The sequence below is a fragment of the Salminus brasiliensis genome, chromosome 11 (assembly GCF_030463535.1).
Source record: "Salminus brasiliensis chromosome 11, fSalBra1.hap2, whole genome shotgun sequence".
Taxonomy (NCBI): Eukaryota; Metazoa; Chordata; class Actinopteri; order Characiformes; family Bryconidae; genus Salminus; species Salminus brasiliensis.
The window spans coordinates 32,728,498-32,750,369 of record NC_132888.1 but is presented as its reverse complement, the minus strand read 5'-3'; the positions used below and the strand labels follow the sequence as shown (position 1 = coordinate 32,750,369).

At 39.4% G+C, this 21,872-nt stretch overlaps 1 protein-coding gene across 1 annotated transcript in view; it reads right to left on the bottom strand.

Annotated features, from left to right (window-relative positions):
• Positions 1-8,617: 8,617 nt before the first annotated feature.
• The window catches only part of slc8a2b (solute carrier family 8 member 2b), a 135,264-nt gene continuing 122,009 nt past the window's right edge, over positions 8,618-21,872 (bottom strand). Inside the window, exons 11-13 of the mRNA XM_072690673.1 lie at positions 21,100-21,199; positions 17,516-17,794; positions 8,618-16,869 (exon numbers count right to left, since the gene is read on the bottom strand). Of these exons, the coding sequence (XP_072546774.1) occupies positions 16,493-16,869; positions 17,516-17,794; positions 21,100-21,199 (756 nt within the window). The 3' untranslated portion in view covers positions 8,618-16,492. The remainder of the gene's footprint in view (positions 16,870-17,515; positions 17,795-21,099; positions 21,200-21,872) is intronic.

Sequence of the window (21,872 nt, the reverse complement as noted above, 5' to 3'; positions counted from 1 at the left end):
GCCGCCTACCGCCGCGCGTGCTTCTGACACCGGCACGGAAGTCCCGCGAGCTCGTTGTCATGGCAGTGTGGGAGACGCGGCGGTGGGCGTGGCGCCGCGCGGTCGCTGGCCTCTGATTGGGCGCCCGCAGGTGGCGCGTGTTCGGGGAACGGTACTCGATGTGACTGAGTCGTATCGCGCGAGGTTACTGCCGGTCGTTACTGCGGCCAGGGGGTCGGGGGCGAGGCGCGCGCACGCGGCAGAAGCGGCCACGAGACTGGACAGAGGTTTGCTCTCACTTGAGATGTGTGGTGAAGAAGATCAGGCAGTTTCCTACCGAAGCCGGTCAGAAGAGCCTCCCCTGAACATGAACACTGTGCAGAGTCAAAACACAGAAGACACAAAACCCCCACAAAACCCACAGCGTGGCACAGAATGTGTAGGAACGGCTGTTTGTCACTTTGTAGCTTATTATATTAGATTATACAGCACAGTTCACCTCAGTACAGCTGCTACGATAATGCTGATCATTGAGTGAAGCCAAACTGACCGCCGGGTAGCTGACTGCTCCCTCAAGCCCCACTTACAGTAAACAGCAAACTTACAATTTCCCCCTTATGTACATTGGGGAGGTCCAGCTGAGGTGGGCGTTCTCTTTTTTAATAAATTTAGGAGTCCCAAAAGTTTGATACTGCCACCCCCATGCTTAACAGTTGGGATAAAGTTCATACGTTGAAATGCAGTGATTGTTTTTCTTTTTTTAAAAATACTTTGAATTCATCTGTCCACAGATCAGTCTTCCAACAGGCAAGTGGCTTATTCAGATTTGGGAAGAAATGCAAAAAAAAATAAATAAAAAATAATAATAATAATAAGATCATGTGATGTGTTGCATTGTGATTGGCTGTTGTTTCTCGAGAAATAAACACTTATCTGACAAACATTTCTACAAATTGTATTAGCTGGGCACAATGTTTATTATTATTATTATTATTATTATTATTATTATTATTGCTGTTTTTGAAGTAGGGCTACCTTTATATTATATAATTTCAGCATTTCAGGTCATCTGCCATCAGACATCACGTCATAAGCTCTCACATGCTTGGCTAGTGTTGAGGTTTTCTTGCTTTAACCATTTTGTCTGGACTTACTTGTGTGCTTAGGGTCGTTGTCTGCTGACTGACCCACTGGGGGTAAAGCTTCAGTACACAGACACCCTGACACACTCCTGTAGAATTTCTCATTACAATTCAGAATTCATACCTCCATCAACATCGAGCTGCCCTGCACCCAAGCCAGCAAAGCAGCTCCAAACCATGATACTGCCACCCCCATGCTTAACGGTGGGATAGCTTTCTTATGTTGGAATGCAGTGTTTTCTTGTGTGTTTGTTTGTTTTTTTGTTTGTTTTTTTAAGCCAAAATGTTCTACTTTGAGTGAATCTGTCCACAGAATATTCTTCCATTAGGCTTCTGGTTTATTCCCATGGTCTTCACAGTGTACTTTTTGGAGAGTAGTGGCTCCTCCTTGCTTCTGCTATGCCCACCCTTCTTCTTCAGTGTTTGCCTGTAGGATGACTCATTAACATTGATTAATGAGTCCTCATTACTCATTACTCAATGCAAGTAGGCTCAAAGCATGTAGGTTAGGGTTGGGCGACGGAACAGTATTAAAGTACATGTGCAATTAAAAGAGCCACAGGGTGGGGGCGCTGTGGGAGCTCACTAACTGGTGATGTCACCCTCTGGAAACAGGTGGGAAAACAAACCAAGCCCACCGCAGTAGTGAGTTAACGCACTGAGTTCGTTGGAAAGGGGGGCCAAGCCAATCTGGACATCAAATGTGCCTGAAAACAGCTGAAACACCCCTAAACAATCCCCTGAACTCTGCGCTCTCAGGTGTGCTGCTTTCTCTCTGAACGTGTGTGAGTCTCAGTTAGCTGGAGCACGGACTGTGCTGTGGAGATTAGCGCGCTGGCTAACTTCATCAACTGCATCTAAGCTAAATATAAGAGCTAAATAGGCCTGGCTGACTGCAAACAAGGCAGAGCCAGTCTCCCAATTCTCCTTTCTGTTATTCCCAACACCAGTCGCTCAACTTCGCTCTCAAACAGTGAGACTTTATGGTCTTCGTCTGTGTCGGTAGTTCAGCAGTTACTCAACAGCTGGCTGATTCTCGGTGGAGCTGTAGCTGAGCTAGCTTAGCAAAGGCTAGCTTAGCGAGTGCTAAATATCCAAAAACATGGAGAGAAAAGCTCTTTACTCTCAGCTTTTTGTCCTTTTAACAACAGTCGCTCTATTTGAGTCTTTTTCTCTCGTCTAAACCTTTATACTGTTTGTCAGCCAGACTTGAATTTGATCTGTAGTAAGCAGACTGTTATCCTGCTAACTAAGCTAATGCTAACCTGCCTCTCTCTCCTGAGGCAGAGCAGTTTAACATTAGACTTTTATGATTTAGCACTTATTAATAACTACTAATTAAAATTCTGCTTGTGCACTTAGGTTTTTATCCTGTGAGCAACTGAACTTTGTATTTGATAATTTTTCATTTTTTTAAAATTGTGAAATTTTTAAAGAGGTTTAACCCACTATGTTGTTGTTGTAATTTTTTTTTTTTATAAATGTAAGTAGTAGTGTTTTTGAATTATTTCTTTATTCGTGTTTTTATCAAGTTTTAGGGATATGAAATGTGATTTGATCACATTTCAGGTCAAATTTCTGCAGAAATACAAAAGAATGGTCATGTGATGTGTTGTCAGCATTTTGACTGGCTGTTTCATTAGCTGGGCACACTTCAGTGTTGATTTATTATTATTATTATTATTGTTGTTATTATTATTATTGCTGTTGTTGTAGGACTACCTTTACATTGCGTAATCTCAGCATTTCAGGTCGTTTGCCATCGGACATCACGTCATAAGCTCTCACATGCTTGGCTGCCAGTGTGTTTCACAGGAGAAGTTGGGCCAGTGTTCTCTGCTGTTTAGTGGAAGTGGAGAGGATTAGAGCTGGGAACCAGACCTGAGCTTCAGATTTGTCCTTTCACAACACGCTAATTCTGTTTCTCAACCTTTAAACGGATAAAGGGCTAACAGACAAACCTGCTTTCAGAATCAAGTTACATATCAGGAAGTGAGTGTGAAACTGTGAGTGGGTTGGTGTTGAAGACCAGGTTTAGTGTATGTGTGTAGTGTATGTATCACTGAGTTTTTTTCACCTCTGGCACACATAGATCTCTAAGTGAACGCGGCACACCCTCACCGTCATAATCCCACACCTTCACGTGTTTCCCCATTCAAATAAAATCCATGCTCTGTCCTCACCAACCCTGCACTCACCTTTACTTTACTGACCTTCTCGACTTTTTCTGTGGCCAGAAGGCGGAGAGGGAGGGAGGGAGAGAGAGTGTGTATGTGAAGAATCTCACAGCAGCTGTACTAATAGACTCTGCAGGCATGGGTAAGATGAAGGCCAAAGGGCAGTCCCCCTCATCCAGGGGTAAAACTGGATGTCATCTTTGCTTCAGTGACCCCAGTAAACATGCAACAATGGAGAGACCAAGATCTGCATGTAGATCTGTGTGGGGATATAGGTTCCAAATTTACATGGCATACTAGGACCACTAGCATGCCAAAGGAATGGCTCAGAGTCCAAACATGGGTCTGGATGGGGTTTATGGCCAACCAGATTGGTCATGCTGATTGTTCAGCTTTGTCAGGTTGATCATTCCTGTAGACCAGCTAAACTATACCCAGCTTTTTTTTTGCTTCAGCAGGTACCTTTTCTCTTTAGCAAGTTTATTTTTTTTATCAATTTTGTCTTTCCTGACAAAACCAAAAGCTGAGAGGTCCCCATTTTTGGGGGACGTGAGGAATGTGATCGTTGTGTACAACAGCTCCTAGTCATTTTTGCTCATATTGCTCTCGTGCAGTGTTGCTTTCTGCCCTCTAATATTTCTCAACCCTGGTCCTGGAGGCCCACTGTCCTGCACTTTTTAGTGTTTTTTTTTTCCCTGTTCCCAACACACCTGATCCAACTAACCAGCACATTATCAGCCCATGATTCAATTAAAGTGGGTGTGTTAACTAAAATGTGCAGGGCAGTGGGCCTCTAGGACCCACTTAAAGTGAAAGTATTTATTAATGGAAATTAAGAAAAATTAAAAATTACTTTATAAATGTATAAACAGTGTGATTTCAGATTGTGTATATTTCAAATGATTTTTTTTTGTTTACTGTTGCAGTAGCAGAGGCTGGACGAAGACAGAGCCTCTCGAAGACATGCTACAGAGCTGCTTAAACCATGTTCCTGAGATGAAGAGAGGTGGGGCAGAACACTATCTTGCATGTATTGTCTTGCCATATTAACAGATTAGCCATGTTAAAACCTAATATTGTGAATGTCGTCTTCATTCTGGCAAAACTGCTCAGACCCATCGAGTGCATGGACTCTTCTGGGGGTGTCCTATGGTATCTGGTACCAAGACAGCATGGTCCCATTGCCCAGAGCATCACATTGCCTCTGCCAGCTTGCAATCCTTCCAATAATGCATCCTGTTTCCATTTCTTCCTTGGGTAAGCAATGCACACATACCTGGCCGATCCACATGTTGTAAAAGAAATGTAATTCATTAGACCAGATCACATGGAACCATTGCTCCACAAGCTCTAAAGCTGGGGTCAAGGTTCAGCATGGGCACTCTGACCCCACTGTGGCTACACAGCCCCATACGCAGCAAGCTGTGATGCACTGTGTGCTCTGATTCCTTTCCTGCATTCAGCACATTAACTTTAAGAACTGACTGTTTACTTGTTGCCTAATATATCCCACTGCTTGACTGGTGCCACTGTAGATGATGAAAATCAATATTATTAATTAATATTATTATTGGTATCATGGGTGAAATCAGCATAACTTTAGTAATACTTTCGTAAAAAACAGCACTAACAGATACCGTATAATCATTCACACAATTTTAATCCCCTTCAGGCGATGACAGTATTAAGCGCACATGCAATTCAAGGCCTTTGATCATGAGGATGTTTAATCAAGTAAAAAAAAAAAAAAGACTTTATTTCCTGAATAAAACATTATGTAGGTTAAGTCCAAACATCCAGAAAGTATAAATTAAATGGAGACTTTGCCAGTTAATGTTTAGATATTAACTAATATAAACGTGGACTCCAGACTCCACTATGCTACAAATATACTTGTAACACTCAACCAATCACATGGGGTACCACAGAAACCACTGGGCAACATCCTGGCAACCACCTGAGACACCAGCCACTATAAAAAACAAACAAAAAAAACAAAAACAAAACTGAAATATCTTGGCATACTGTAGCAACCACTAACAAACATATTTGCAACACCATAGTACCCATTTAGCAATGCTTAACCACCTGAAATCTACCAGTTTCCCTGGTGGGAACGCCTAGAAAAACGCAACCATTCTACTGTCTGCTCTCCAGATCATCTTAACTGCAATGGAGCCAGCTGTATGTGGTATTTGCTGGCGGATCCAGATAACCTCACCAGAATGCTCTACTCATCGCCCTAAAAAGACTGATTTTTTTCATAGACTCTTACTAACACCATCACTACTAACATACAGTTTCTAATCTCTACATCTGAATATTAACATGGCAATCTAATCTCTATTCTCCCTGATAAGACTTCTTACAGTAATCTCTGGTTTCAGTCGTTTAATTTAATGTACTTCTATGAAATATTAGGCTAATGAATGTATATGCATTAGGTATTTGCTGCTTTATCATATTTTTCATGCTTTTGCGGTTATTTCTTTTACTATCTGGTGTCAACCAGAGGAGGATGGGTTACCTGTGAGTTTTTTCTTCTCACTGTCGTCATTGACTTGCTCACTGTGGCGCTCGGCCCCAGATCTCTGTAAAGCTGCTGTGTGATTAGGCTAAAGGCACTACATATATAAACTGGACTTAACTTAAACAGCGGCTCTGATCTTTTAATCTGTGGTTTGGGCAAGTTCTACAGATACTTTATCCCATGCTATTCAGTCAATCAAATCTCTTACAGATTACAATGTACAGCCTACTCTTGGTGCAACCAACTCTTTTCTAGCTTGTGTTTGGGAACAGGACTCCTGGTTCAAAGGATCATACTCATTATTAATGTTTCTAAGTGAACAAATTAGTGAGGCACTTTATTATATGAATGTCCGCACACCCATGACTCTGATTTACTGTATATGAAATGAAGGTCAAAGGGGAAATTGGCTAAACTGTAGTTCTACAGCTTATGTTCCCAGATTCAATCTGATAGTACACAGCTGAAGGTGAATGCTTAGGAGAGGCAGCGGTGAGTGTGTAGCATGGTAATTAGGCTAAATGGGACTATAAATCATAAACGAGGAACATTAACGTCGTCGTGGCAGTTTCTTCACTCTGAATAAACACACGTTAAACTGTTATCAGTGGACATCATTCCTGTCGCACCCAGGTTGCTTATGCAATGTACAGAACACACCTTAATTGTTCATTTATGTGAATTTTAAATAAAAAGGCTAGGATGGCTCAGGAACAAGAGCAGTGGGATATGTTCCAGAGTGAACATTGGCTTCCTCTGTAGGTGCACTCAGAGACATTATAAAGGTGGAGTAAACAGGTCCCCACATTGAATAGTGAATGGCTGTAAAAAGACTGTAGCACTCAACATGGCGTCATGACTAATGATGGACCAACCCTGCAATATAAAGGCCAAAGACAGAATGAGAAAAAGCTTCCTCCTTTTGTAGGGATATGCATGCTCGGTAGTAAATCTAACTCTTGTCATTTTTGTTTGGATTTTTTAAAACGTTAATGTAAGTTTTAGTTAAGAGATCAAGGGCTGCAACAGCGAATCGTTAATAATCGAGTATTAAAAGTGTTGGCTACAAATTTCATTATCGATTCCTTGTGTTGCACGATTTATGTGTTATTCGCCTTGTCATATCCAATTCTGTCACCTGCGGCGCTTCTTCTACGCTGGGGAAAATAAATAAATAAATAAGAGTGTGTTAAACGGAGCGAGCTGAAGCAGAGGTGTAATCTTCAAAATAAGTTTAACATTAGGAAGTAAATACATTTAAAACAAAAATGAAACATGACCGACGCAGAAAAGAAGATTCAGCTTAAAATCCTCAATCCTTGAAGTGTTGGAGCACAGTCACTACAATATCCAGAGTTTGTTCCGTTTGGAAGTGAGAAAACGTAACTGCTCGCTCGCACTATGTGAAGCGGCACAGCACAGCCGGTTGTTGCTTGTTAACTAGACAATGACAGTGATGGAGTGTGTGTGCGTGTGTGTCAGTTTTATTATCAGTTTAATTAGCTTAAGCAGTGTTTAAATGTGCTTTATAAAAACATGTAACTTGTACCCAATGGTGGTAATTAATGATTAGCTTCAAGTTTTAAGTATGAGTGAAGACACTACATACAAACTAAAGGCAGTTCATCCTGTCTCACTCCTCACTCCCATACAGTGCAGTGTTTGAATCAGCAATGCACTTATTTTTCTTTATTCTTTTTTAATTTATGAATAAATTTGATTTAATTTAATAATTTGATATATTATTGAATTATTTGATGCACTTATTTGCTCTGTTATTCAATGTTCCATTTTTAAATAAAGACATGGAAATGCATTTTTAATCCGATTCATTGATTAATTGAAAAAATAATTGACAGATTAATTGATTATTAAAATAATTGGTAGTTGCAGCCCTAATGAGATCACAGATCTAAAAAAACGGTGCCATGCCTTTATTATATTAAAGTTAAGACTACTGTAAAGCCTTGATGTCCAGTTGCTCTGATATGAGCATAACCAATTAGTCCAGAACGCAGCAAGTAGGGTTCTCAGATTCTCAGACCACTAGCCAAATTCTGTATTGATTACAATTGATCCAGGCTTTTGTCATCTACCTGTATTATATTACATAATTCTGCTCTTGATGTATAAAGTTCTAAATAGCTTTAAACTTATTTGATTGCTTGGAGCTCTTAAAATATTCTGACCAATAAACAAACAGATGTGAATAATTTGTACACTTTAGCTAATGTGAGCTAATTTAGCAGAAAATGCACAAAAAAAAAACAACAGCCAAACATCAGATTTAGCTTTTTTTTTCCTCTCTCTCCTTGCTCCAAACATACTTCTTCATATGTACTTCATATGTTCAACTAACCCAGCTCATTAAACGCCCTTTATCCAGTTCAAGTGTGTGTGTTAAAGCAGGGAATGGACTAAAATGTGCAGAACATCCTTACTGATTATCTGAAACCTGTGTATGTATCGATCAGTGTATTTTGAGATAAATATTAAGACAAATAGAAAAGAAAATATTTCAGGCTTGGTTTTTAGTTATTGTAGTGGAAGCATTGATTCCTAACATTTGAATAGTGATTCCAAACTTATGAACAGTAACATCTCAATGTATCCAATATTAAAAGGTTTTAAAAATATTTGGTGATTTATCATAACAAGTACTCAATAAATCATTTCCATCCCTGCAGAAAAGTAAGCAATACAATTTGGATGTTTGGTGTGGGATAAAAAACATTTGCATCATTTTTATTATAATATCTGTTTGAATAAAAGCACACAGACACCAGGTGTTCAAAATAAATAAATTATATTCATTAAGGTCAAATCAAGGTCTTACAGTTTTATTAATTTCCTCATTATTACTCGTTGGTTTGTTTTTTTTCCTCAGGACACAGTACACATCATGCTAAGCTCTTCAAAACAATATTCATCTTTCATTTATAATTTTTTTCTTAATGTTTTTTTTCTCTTTCATTAAAAAAACATTTCTTTTTGTTTATTAATTACAGTATTGGTTATATATTATGTATGACCTACCACATTTTTTTCAATAGGTTTTTATTCTCAGTAAAATGTCACACTGTAAAATATTTAAAGGCAGGCCAACTTAAAATGCTAAAGTAACTGACAACGTTTTTTAGTTAATCTAGTTCAGTCAAAAGTTTTCCTAACTAATTTTTTTAGTTTTGTCCTTTAGTCCCCTTTAGTCTCTTCCCTCAGTTTGTTTATTGTTTATTCCTTAGTTGGAGGTTAAAATGTCCCCTATCCCATGGGGAAAGATTTCTTTATCTCAGACTCCCGACCATGGAGGGCCGTGATGTTCATGGCATTTAAACTTATAAGTTCTTGAGTCTTTTGACAGGCAGGTAGTTAGGACCGTTGCAGCACTCTAGAACTGTGAAAGCATTTACATGTCTGTGTCCAATAAATTTTAGTGTGTAATTTCACAGCTCTAGAGTGGCACAACGGCCTAACTGCCAACTCATGAGTAAGAGTAAGGAGATCACATGTTCAAATTCCAGAAGCACTTAGCACTTCATTGTCAAAAGCCTGGGGGTATCATGTGTTACGGTGATGTTCAACCCTGAAGATGGTGGGGGGAACAGTAAGACAGTTAAGGAGAAGGGACAAAATATTTAGGAAATTTCAGCTGCAGCTAATGTTTTTTTATGTAATCAGTTACTTCATCATTATCAGGTTGGCCTGCCTTTATTATTATTTTGTTTTACAGTGCAGGTAGATAAAAATTTCTTCAAAATGCACAGATTGCAAGACATAGGGATTGAAAGGGTGGTCATTGACACAGACATCAGATTTCAACATACAAACAGCTACAGAAAACATCAAGACAGTAGATGAAATCAAAGTGTTTTCACAGCTTTTTGTGTATTTTATGTAGTAGTTAACAAAAGCGTGAAAACTGTATTTCAGTGTAGGAGCTTTTTTTTTTTCTTCCCAGAATGTAAGAATTAATGGCTGAACAAGACAAAGAACAAGACCGTTATCAGTTACAGAAACAAAAGTGGAAAAATGCATCTGAAATGTGAAAGTGAACATAGAACACATCATGCGCACAAACCAGACTTCATGCATTTTGCACATCTGAGGCACACATATCCAAACCATCACAGAGCAAACTCACACTTTCAGTAGCAAATGCCAGACAAATAAGTGGAACTGGAACAGTACATTGAATGCAATACATTTAAACACAGAGCACAGCGATGACGACCAAATGGGACAAAGACAACTATGATGGGGTGGGGAACTCATTTGTATCAGATGCACTTGTTCTCAATAAATTAGTCAAGAAAATAGAGGCTGTTTGACCCTATGAAAGTGCTTCGGCCAGTAGTAGCTAACAGCATGTTTCAGTAGAAGCTGAAAATAAAGCGGCATATGGAAACATGGGAACAAATCAGGACACATTACCAACAATGCAAGAAGCTGTGTTGTAGGCACACTAATGTTGCAGGTATGATACAAGGAAGTACACAAACTGAGTAAAATCAGTTTCGGTTTCAGTTCATTGTCCATACACTGGTTTCTTTTTTTAACCAAGTCAGACTGAGTGTATCTAAATATCTCAGAAATATTTATCAAAACCATTACTTCTGCAAAGATTGAGTTCCCTTATCTAAAATCAAAAGAAGTTCGACATTACAAATGTATTCAAAAGTTTACAAATCCTGCTACGCTAAGTTCACGTCATACAAAGAGTAAACATCTGACATTAAGGGGAAATAAAGAAATAAAACTACTGTAAACTCAGTAAGAGTGGAATCCGGGGGAGCTATGGAGCTATGGTTTTATGAACACAAAGGAAAGCAAGTTTCTTTATGATTACAGGCTCCACCAAACAATCCCACAATACCTACTGTTTTTAGGACTACTCAGTTTAGTCCGGTTTTGTTGTAGATGCCCCCAACACCAATACAGAGGATGCTGTAGTGCATTCCACCAACTACAGCATGTGGGTAAACATTTAGGTCATGAACATAAAAGACGGACCATTGTTGTGTAACACAATGGAACATTAACATACACATGGAGGTAATTCTCTACTTATCAGTAAAGATATTGCATGATTTACATGCCTAAATAATAAACTTTTGATTTAATATTTTTTAAATCACTTGATGGACAAAAGATTTGTTTATTCAGCTTCACATAACTATTGCACACACTCATATATTTGAAGGGTTTCATCTGTTTAGATAGCTTTTGGCCAATTTCACAAGCAGATACTGGTATCCATCAAAAAAACACTTTTACATGGTTGCTAGAGTGCTGTAGGCACATTTTTTGTCGGAGATCTATTGGCATCAGAAAAAAAAACTTGTAAATGAGTAGTGGTTGTTCTTCCCACAAGGGAAGTATGTTTGGTTGTGAGCTGTTATTCTTCTAGGTGTTAAGATTTGGATAGTATGTGAGCTATTACAGATACTTGGAGTTGGAACTGTGAAAGCTCTGGATGTCAGCTGTTCACCCAGACCTTTAGACTTGGAATGTACAGCTCTGGATGTGAACTGTTGATCTAGATATTTAGCAATGGATTACACAAATCTGAAGGTGAGCTGATCTTGTGTATTGTAAGATTTGGATTGTACAGCTCTGGGTGTGAACTGTTCTTCTAGATCTTTAAAGTTGGATTATACAGCCATGGATGGGAGTGCCATTGTAAGTGGAAAAATCATTGTGAACTGCAAATGGTTGTTCATCTTCATCTTTACAGAAGCGAAAATACAAGGCGTGGCTGTGAGCTGTGGCTCTTCTCCATCTTTCTCAACATCAACAATGATGGCTGAAGCCTCATCCACACCTCCGCCAACATCTCAATCAGAAGTTCAGCTCTAATGAACTTTTTCAACCGACAATGATATTTACTGGTGGCTGTTTTCCATCAATGCAATGTATAGGTGAACTTTTTTGATGGATATCAAAATGTCCTTGTGAGTGAGGCCTTAGGATCATAAGCAGTAGCTAAAAGGATGGTGTTAAGCAAAGTTAAACAGAACTTAACAGAAAGTAACTAAAATAGATAACCACAGTGGGAGTGTGTTGGGGGGGGGGGGGGGGTATATTGCACAGGTCTCAATAAATTTCAGTTTGTGTTGAGCCCAGAGTAAACATAGGTGTACACAGTACGAACACACAAAACACAGTGCTGATATGGTACACAAGAAAAACATGAAAAAATAAACAATATAAATAGTCTTTGTAAGGCAACAGTTGGGTCACATAAGATTTCAAATAAACTCAATAAATAAACAAATAAATAAAGAAACCTGCAAAAGCATTTGTGCCTAATTAGTAACAGTCTATTTAAAGTGATCATGTGTCATGATTGGAGCTATGACATGATCGTTTAGAATTAGGCAGGATTCATACATCGAGTTACGCATCACTGGTATCACTGATGTGAAAAGCAACTCTGTTTTCTGAGCCCATGATCACAAATAGATCTGAACAGAGGAGCTTAAACACTCATCCTTATGCAGTTTTTTCATAGTACTCCTCTGTAGGATTTAAAGGTTTTAAGAGATATGCACTTGACATGCTGACAGGGCAGAGACGGAAAATAAAATGGGGAACTGATGTTCTTAAACACCCTTAAAGCTTCAGTCTGCTGCTAGCAGTGCCATTTTTATGATGCAACAACAGACACTACTCATCACCATTACTACAACAGCACACTCATTAAAAGTTGTCAGCTAATATTTGGGTAATTCCAGGACAACTCGTCTAGGACCTGGCATTTTAGAGGTGGTACGACTCTTTTCTTTTAGGTAGTGATGCTGATCTGATGTTTATTCTTTAAAAACTATCACCTTGATCTCCATCAATACTGCTCTGCCACTTTTCGTTCTTTGGACTTATTCAAAAAAGCTGTGCTTTTAACTTTAATTTTGATAAATCTAGGTATTATGTAGTATTTTACATTTCTGCAACACTGCACAGTTTTGTGTTTTAAGAGTGACACAATCCTATTTCCTTACTTTTACCTTTATAAAAACAGTTATGGCTCATTAGATATTTTAAGATATAAAATTGATGTGCTATTACTACTTCACTCACAGCACATTTGCCATTGTTAAATTAACTCACTGGCAAATTTGCTGTGTGTTTATAGCACTTCATAAACAGAAAGTATATTATTAACACGGTATAGTCCAGTATGTGTAATAATAGCCACATAAACAAACAAATAATTACAAGTTCACAACGAAAATTCATTTTTCATTTTAAATAGATTTTTTCCCCCCTTTGAAATCCTTGATGTGAGCTGCCAGGCTCTAGAGGAGTTAGTGTGGAATGACCTACAGTAACTTTCTAACCATGGGTTAGCCTAGACTGCATTTCATGATGACAGGGGCTATAAAAAGAACACCGTTCTTATACTGAGTCTGCTGTTGCTACAGGTTTGGTGCTTTTTGAAGTGGGAGTCACCATTTATAGATGTGTGAACCGGCCCAGGGCACTATTTGAAGTAAACTATCATTATAATCTGACCTCCAGTGCAACTTAGCACACCAACTGTCCATTTAACTAAATGAACGCTGTAAACATTATATGACCATCCATGCATGTCTTTTAGAGTTAAAACATGCCATTTTAGCTCTGTCACAATTTACTCCTTCATGCAGCTCTACCAACTACTCTACAGGTAAAAGATTAGCATACTGCACAGGTAAAAGGCTAGTCCCGCATACAGACGAAAGACTGCCATAGAACAGAGCCTAGCCTAGGACAGACCGAAAGGCGGTTCTGAGACAGGTAACACAAATCACACTCGTCATTACAAACAGATCTGACAGTTAAAACACGTAAACACTTTGAATCCTTGTTCCATACAGATACACATGATCCTGAGCAGTGATTTTGTAGCTTGAACAGGTGCACTTAATGACTCCTGATGGGGTCGGTACTCAGCCCTACTCATGATCAATTCCAAATTCCAACTGTTGTGCTGAAAGAAACTGGGATCTGCTTCTGAGCTTAAAAACTAGAAAACTAAAAACTAGGGCCTGACCAATATGAACAATTTGTGTCTGTTACTGATTTTAGGGGACAAAAAAGCAGATTACTAATAATATCTGTTTTTACTGACCAATACAGCATTATCGAGTTAATATCAATATTGTAGCACTGGGGGTGGCACTACTAACAGTAATGATTTTTCTCTGTTGTTTTGTCTAACATGCTATTCTTATGCTAACGCTTTTTTTTAAATATATATTTTCATGTTTTGTTAGCCTGACTTTTATTGTTTTGTGTTCAGATTCACCAGTTCAGTCTGTGCTGCTCTCATATATTTGTCTTATGCTATGCCTGCACCCACACTTAAATCACTGGACATTTATTATCATAATTTCCTCTAAGCTAAATGATTTGTTATTTTGTTAAAGGGCAAAGTGGCAGGCGATGAAAAAGTTCTACTGGAACCTTAAGCTCTGTGGATTCTTTAACATTTTTTCTTTACCAGAACTTGTAACTAGATTGAACCTGAACATATGTGCATTGTTATGCCCCTAGTGGTCATGCAGGGTTGCACATTAGCATATACCATTAACATATAAACACAAGGCACACATTTATTGTATCTAGAGATACTAATATATTGTATATAAGCATATTTTCAATAATCACAAGTCCTCAACTGTCGTCAGGAGACCACAGGATCAGATTATCAAGTTGTTACAACCAATTTGCCAAATTACTGGTGGATATCTTGCCCTATTTGTCTATTATCTTATTTGGTTAGGTTTTAGTTTATTTATAGATAAATTGTATAGATTTTCTGCAGCCACCCTCAGTGTACTTGTGAGTGAAAAACAGGGTTCATTAATTGATATATTTTCTGGTGTCTATAAAACTGCAGGTTATTGATATTGGCTGATATGGTGAGGCAACCAATATATTGGTGGGGCCCTAGTGGAAATAAAATCTAACACTCATACAGTTTTGGAAGTAAGCAGATCATAACATTTATATAGTGATGACAGAGTGGGGCAATGTTTTTGGCAATCATGATCGTATGCTACTCAAATGAATGGCAATACAACACACCTCATTCAAGAACAGTTGTCGTGTTGTCAGATTTCTAATGGATTTTGAATAAGGAGCAGTGGTGTAGTTTGTTGAAGCATTAACCCCAGAGAGCAAATCAGTGAACCACAAAAGCATGTTTACATCCTCAGCAGGCCAGCACTGCCCAGTTAAAGCCATTAGTCTGTGTGGGTTTTAAAGCAGGAAATGGTGATCGTGGACATAGCTGTGATGGAGGGAAGGTCCCACAGGCAACACCATGGAGTTTAGAGTCAAGAGAGAACGAGAGAGCGCTCTTTTATGATTTATCTCTGAATCATGATGCGAAAAAGAGAGTTTATTCCTACAAGGTCCTGCAATGACCATTGCAGTGTCATAGAGAGATGATGTTTTCTGTTTGCAGGAAAAATTGAGTAGATTTAATTACACAATCTAAAAAAACAAAAAAACAACTCAGTTTCTCCAGGTTCACCCACAACAGTCCACAGGCCTCATTCTTTCTTGCTGTCCATTACGCAGCATCCTTTAGTAATTTGCCTTCTGGTCTGCATGCAAGGAAATCAGAACACTAATAACCCAATACACAACAACCCATCGTCCTGCAACGAAACACAAACCTCAGAATGTTGTCGTTTGGCTTGTGAATGTCCAGGAAAACAACATCTATGAAAAATGAACGGCCCTGAACCACAAAGAAATTCTATAGACTGCAGCTACGTGCCACACTGATCCAACCCTGGGGCAAGTTGGAGTTTATTGGAGAACCATGGGTTGATGTGCTCCGGGCTTTAAAAGCAAAAAATCTATTTACACAAACATGGTTAACAGATCAAATCTGGTCCTTTTCCATTGGTACATCGTCTGTGATTGGATTCTCCTTCAATGGACCACCGTGTCTTGTCATCCTCCATGATGGAAAAAGGGACTGGTAATATTCCTATCTAAGGGTGGCATTTCCATTTGTATTCCAGCGTTCACAGTCAGCTGATGTGCTCTGGGATCCAAACCCATGACCTTCTGACTGGTGACCAACCACAGCTTTCCTCCTTGTGAGCTGACTGTTGACAGAAGGCCTCATTAAACAACCTGCAATAAATCTCTCCTTTTTTCTTCTGTTTATTCCATCCTATCCTTACCTGCTATTTCCCTCTACATTCTCATCTTCATGTAAAGTCCCTCTGTTGCCTCCTTATATATCCAACCTTCCCATAGCCTGCCTCACTCTCTATCGCCTTCCGCAACACCTCCCTCTAAACCTCCTCCTCCTCCATGTTTACATCCATGAAGGTATTGAGCTTTTCTGTCACAGTATGCTGTATATCTTAAAGCATACATAGTCTTGTCTGAGTGTGTGTGTGTGTGTCTGTGAGTGTGTGTCCACATTAGGGTTATCCTTTTGCACTGAAAGCAACCAATGTTCTTGGTTGAAATGTTCTGGTCAGTTTGAGGTGCTCCTTTACTAAAACATCTCCTTCAACACCCCTATAATTGCCTGAACTTATTTTTCTGATGTTGTGTGTTGTTGTTCTAAAGCATCTAAAGTGTGTGGTAATTATCTGCAGCCCGCTTGCTGTATCCAGGCCTGCTCTAAGGGTGTTTTTCCCCTTATGGAGCTTTTAAAAGCCCTTGATATGGCAGTAGGCCTCCAGGCTGGAAAAAAGGATGTAGAGAAGCCATAGGCCCACGAAGAGCAGTGTGGTGAGGAGGCGTGACCCTCGCGGACCCCCCAGCTCGCCTCCGATGGACGGCTGCCTCCGGTACAGCAGCACTGCCATGCAGATGAAGGCAAAGATGGTGAAGAGGGTGACGGAGAAGGCCAGCGAGCCAGGATCTACCCGAAAGCGCTCTCCCTTAATGGCCCAATAGATGGCTGCAACTGACCATGCCACCCCAATGCCCAGGAACACGTTGACAGCGTTGCTACCAGTGACGTTGCCGACGGATGCATCAGCGTACTGGTCCTGGGTGGCAGCCACTTTACTGGCAAACGTGTCTGAGATGAAGAGATGAAGAGGAAGAAAGAGATACAGAACAATAACGTTAGAGGTGACATGTTGAAGCCCTTTTCCACGAGTTCACAGTTCCCTGGGGTCTTTTCGTCACCAGCAGAATCCTTCTTACCCGGTCTAAAACAGCCCTGTTCATAACAGATGGTTTGAGGTTCTTTTGATGATAATGAGCCAGTGCTCACCCCACCCTACACCCTCATCATTGGTCCTCTTCACTGGGTACATTAATTCTTAAATTTCAAGTACATTCTTACATTACAAGTTTATCCTTATTTGTCCCTGTTTGCACTAGCTAGTTTACTTCACCTTGAGGTCACATCTCTCTTTCTTTCTCTGCCTGCATGTTAAAGTAATTCATGAGGAATTGATACACGCTGAAGCCTACAAGACCAGCAGAATAAGCAGAATGCAGCGGCCTACTTTATGTAATGTTCATTTAGACTGATAGTTAGTTCCACTGATCAATAAAAGGGTCCATTGAAGTAGAGTTCAAGATTTGCACAGCTGACAGTTTCAGCTATTTTAGTTTTGGCTGTTCCCTGGTTTGCTGTGATCTGGTTCGGACAGAATTTCCCAAACATTGGTTTAAAAACTTGGTGCTGTTGGTCAGCCAATTAAAGCTCTACAAACCTGGTATAGAGGTGCCCAGAGCTACAAACACCACGGCCGTGACCGTGTCCTTGAGGCCGATGGTGCAGCCAAAGTGAGAGGCCAGGTCTCCGATGATGGCTGTCAGGATTCCAATGACCGAGATGGACACTATGAAGCAAGCCCAGCCATTCCAGTACTCGGTGGGTGGCACGCATGCAAATAGAACCTTCCAGAACACAGTCAGGAAGTGCATGACATAATCATAGCAGGATGGCAGGCGCTCCTCACGTCCTTCCTCTTCATCTTCGTCTCCGTCACCTAAGATCAAGCACAGATGAAACCTTCAAATCGTAGGCAGTTTGTGACAATGATAAGCTGTTTTTACATTCCAATGAACACGAATGAACAATACATTGTGATACAGTAATGTGTGAGCTTAACCATTTCCAAACCTCTTCTTGAGGAAGCCCATTATTTACGGTTACAATCCAACACATTGTGTATCTAATCAATCCGTCGTTAAAGTAAACTGAACAAATGTATACAGTGTCTGGGGTTCACAGAGGTCAGTAACCAAACGTCTGCTTTTCTGTGTTTAAACAACATATCTATTGGTATTTTTACTTTTATGTTTATGTACTGTTTTTACTAAAGGCACACTTACTGACCCTATGTCAGGGGTTTAGTAGGGTTTTGTAATAACATCTAAATCAGCTTGGAAATATTTATTTGAGCTTGCCAACAGATGGCAGTGTAACAACACTACTCACCAGCACTGAGTCACTTCAGCTTTAAGTAATCTACGATTTACTGTGTCAATACTCATCAATCAACTCATCAATAACATCCTACCGAGACAATATTCTAACACTAAGTGTCTCTGACAGTGCTCATCTGTAAAACAGTGATTAAGTTTGGTACATGTCCCAATATCATTAAATAGGGATTGTTTTTAAATGCCCCACCACCCCCACTCCGACAGGCTCAGTAACCAAAAAGAGGATTAAACTTCATTACTGTGAATCTTACTTTTATTAGTAACCTGAATTGTGTGCAGACATCACAAACACGCACACAGACAAAAACACATTAAAACAGGCTGATTATTTAAATAGGGAAATAACACACATAAGAAATGGAGTGAGAAAGATTAAAAAGGGGGAAAGTGAGGAGACTCGATTCTACAGTGTTAAAATACTTTTAATCTGATGTAAATTACTTAAAAGCACAATACTCTCTGTTGTGTCATATGGAAGTGTATGAAGTGAGGTATGGGTTCCCAGCTACAGTAGACATGTTCAGCAGTCTCTTTGTTGAATTTATTTACAACTGGTTATACTTTAACACATAGCTATCTGTGTCAGTCCAGGCATGTTTTTAGTTACCCTACCTCGGGATCCACTTATTTGCATTGCAGTTGTTTATGTGCCATAAATGGGTGTTATCCACTAACTGCAGCAGTGAGGCATTAACAAAGCAAATTCTAATTGTCTGCTGTGTGGAGCAATTTTAGTGTTACAACCTGGTTTAAGCCTGATGCTTTTCATTTAATATGGTTCAACAACCTGTGCATAACATCCTTTTTTTTAAAAATGCACTCCTGCAGTGCTTTTCCTCGCAAAATGCAACTGGTGTAAAATCTCAAGCTACTGCGGCATTCAAGGTCGAGAGAAAGTGTAGTCCCAGACTATTCATGACACTATAAAGTGCTTGTTTTACACCACTATCAAAAATAATGTGCCCAATTGGTCAAACTGGTCTGTGTAGTACATAAACAAAACCACCCTGTGTAATACAAAAAGAAAACTGGTCTGTGTAGTTTATAAAGAAAACCTGTCTGTGTAATACAAAAAGAAAACTGGTCTGTGTAGTTTATAAAGAAAACCTGTCTGTGTAATACAAAAAGAAAACTGGTCTGTGTAGTTTATAAAGAAAACCTGTCTGTGTGGTACATAATTAAAACTGGTCTGTGTAGTTTATAAACAAAACTGATTCATGTAGTTTATAACCAAACCAGTCTGTGTGGTACATAAACAAAACTGATCCATGTAGTTTATAACCAAACCAGTCTGTGTGGTACATAAACAAAACTGATCCATGTAGTTTATAACCAAACCAGTCTGTGTGGTACATAAACAATTCTGGTCTGTGTAGTTTATAAACAAACCATTCTTTGTGGTACATACACAATACTGGTCTCTATAGTTTATAAGCAAAACCAGTCTGTGTGGTACATAAACAAAACTCATCCATGTAGTTTATAACCAAACCAGTCTGTGTGGTACATAAACAAAACTGATCCATGTAGTTTATAACCAAACCAGTCTGTGTGGTACATAAACAATTCTGGTCTGTGTAGTTTATAAACAAACCAGTCTGTGTGGTACATAAACAATTCTGGTCTGTGTAGTTTATAAATAAACCAGTCTGTGTGGTATGTAAACAATTCTGGTCTCTGTAGTTTATAAGCTAAACCAGTCTGTGTGGTACATAAACAATACTGGTATCTGTAGTTTATAACCAAACCAGTCTGTGTGGTACATAAACAAAACTGATCCATGTAGTTTATAACCAAACCAGTCTGTGTGGTACATAAACAATTCTGGTCTGTGTAGTTTATAAACAAACCAGTCTGTGTGGTACATAAACAATTCTGGTCTGTGTAGTTTATAAATAAACCAGTCTGTGTGGTATGTAAACAATTCTGGTTTCTGTAGTTTATAAGCTAAACCAGTCTGTGTGGTACATAAACAATACTGGTATCTGTAGTTTATAACCAAACCAGTCTGTGTGGTACATAAACAATTCTGGTCTCTGTAGTTTATAACCAAACCAGTCTGTGTGGTACATAAACAATACTGGTATCTGTAGTTTATAAGTAAAACCAGTCTGTGTGGTACATAAACAAAACTCATCCATGTAGTTTATAACCAAACCAGTCTGTGAGGTATATAAACAATACTGATATCTGTAGTTTATAAGCTAAACCAGTCTGTGGTACATAAACAATACTGGTCTCTGTAGTTTATAAGTAAAACCAGTCTGTGTGGTACATAAACAAAACTCATCCATGTAGTTTATAACCAAACCAGTCTGTGAGGTACATAAACAATTCTTGGCTGTGTAGTTCATAAACAAAACCAGTCTGTGTAGTTTATAAGAAAAAAATGGTCTTTATAGTTTATAAGAAAAGACTAGTCTTTGTGGTACATAAACAAAACTGGTCTGTGTAGTTTATAATCAAAACCAGTCTGTGGGGCATTTAAACAAAACTAGCCTGTGTGGCATATAAACAAACCGGTTTGCGTAGTTCATCAAACCCAATCTGGGCCCAGTTTCCCAAACGCTTTGCAGTACTTATATGATCTTGAATGGTAGAGACAGTGTTTAATGGAATGGCCTTTATACAATTTAACAAGGATCTTGTTCTAGGAAGCTTTTGGAAAACCCAGCCCAGTGTAGGGGCAGACAAGAATGGGCTAGACTTTTAGGCTAGACTCTTCAAAATGTTTATTTTCAGTATTTTGGAAATATTGTACAATACCAGGTCATGGTTCTCAAGTTATTTGAAAACAGTTAGTTGTTAAAAAGGGTGAGAAAGGGTGATGGTGTGTGTGTCTTACCGGCACTGACTGTCACAGCTTCAACAAACTGCTCTCTCCAGGAGTGTGTGCCGATCACCAGGGCCAAGTTAGTTTTCTTTATCAGCTTATCTACTGTGCTCTAGCAATGACAAGCAAGACAACACATTATTACACTACTGCTCCATCACTCTCACAGTTACAACACACCACATATACAACAGTTGCTCAGGATTAATGGTACATGAATGAAAACACACATAATTTCTGCATGTGAGACAAAGAAGGCTCGCATTCAAAATGCATATCTGACCCACTGGTCTCAAAACAGATCTGGGCCGTTTCTGGCAGCAGTAGAGCAGTGCTGCCTACTGTTCTGGGCAAAATTATTCTGGCTGAGTTCTGGCAGATATCCCCCATTTTCATCCGGCCAACTTGTCACATGGATGGATGACACTTGGGTGGTCTGCTCCTGTTTGCCAGATGAGGGCCACATTCACACCAGAGAAGAGCCTATGTCAGCCAAAAGTGAAACACACAAGTTAGCAGAACTGGTCCAAGCCAAGTACCCAGAGCTTTTCTCTAAACGTGTTGGTTGCCCAGTAATGTTACATGGTGACATGGCTGGTTGCACATGTGTCGGGGAAGGAATGTGCAACCAGCCATGTCACCATGTAACATTACTGGGCAACCAACACATTTAGAGAAAAGCTCTGGGTACTTGGCTTGGACCAGTTCTGCTAACTGCTAGCTGTGTTTCACTTTTGGCTGACATAGGCTCTTCTCTGTGAGACTCTGTGAGATGTCATTCCACA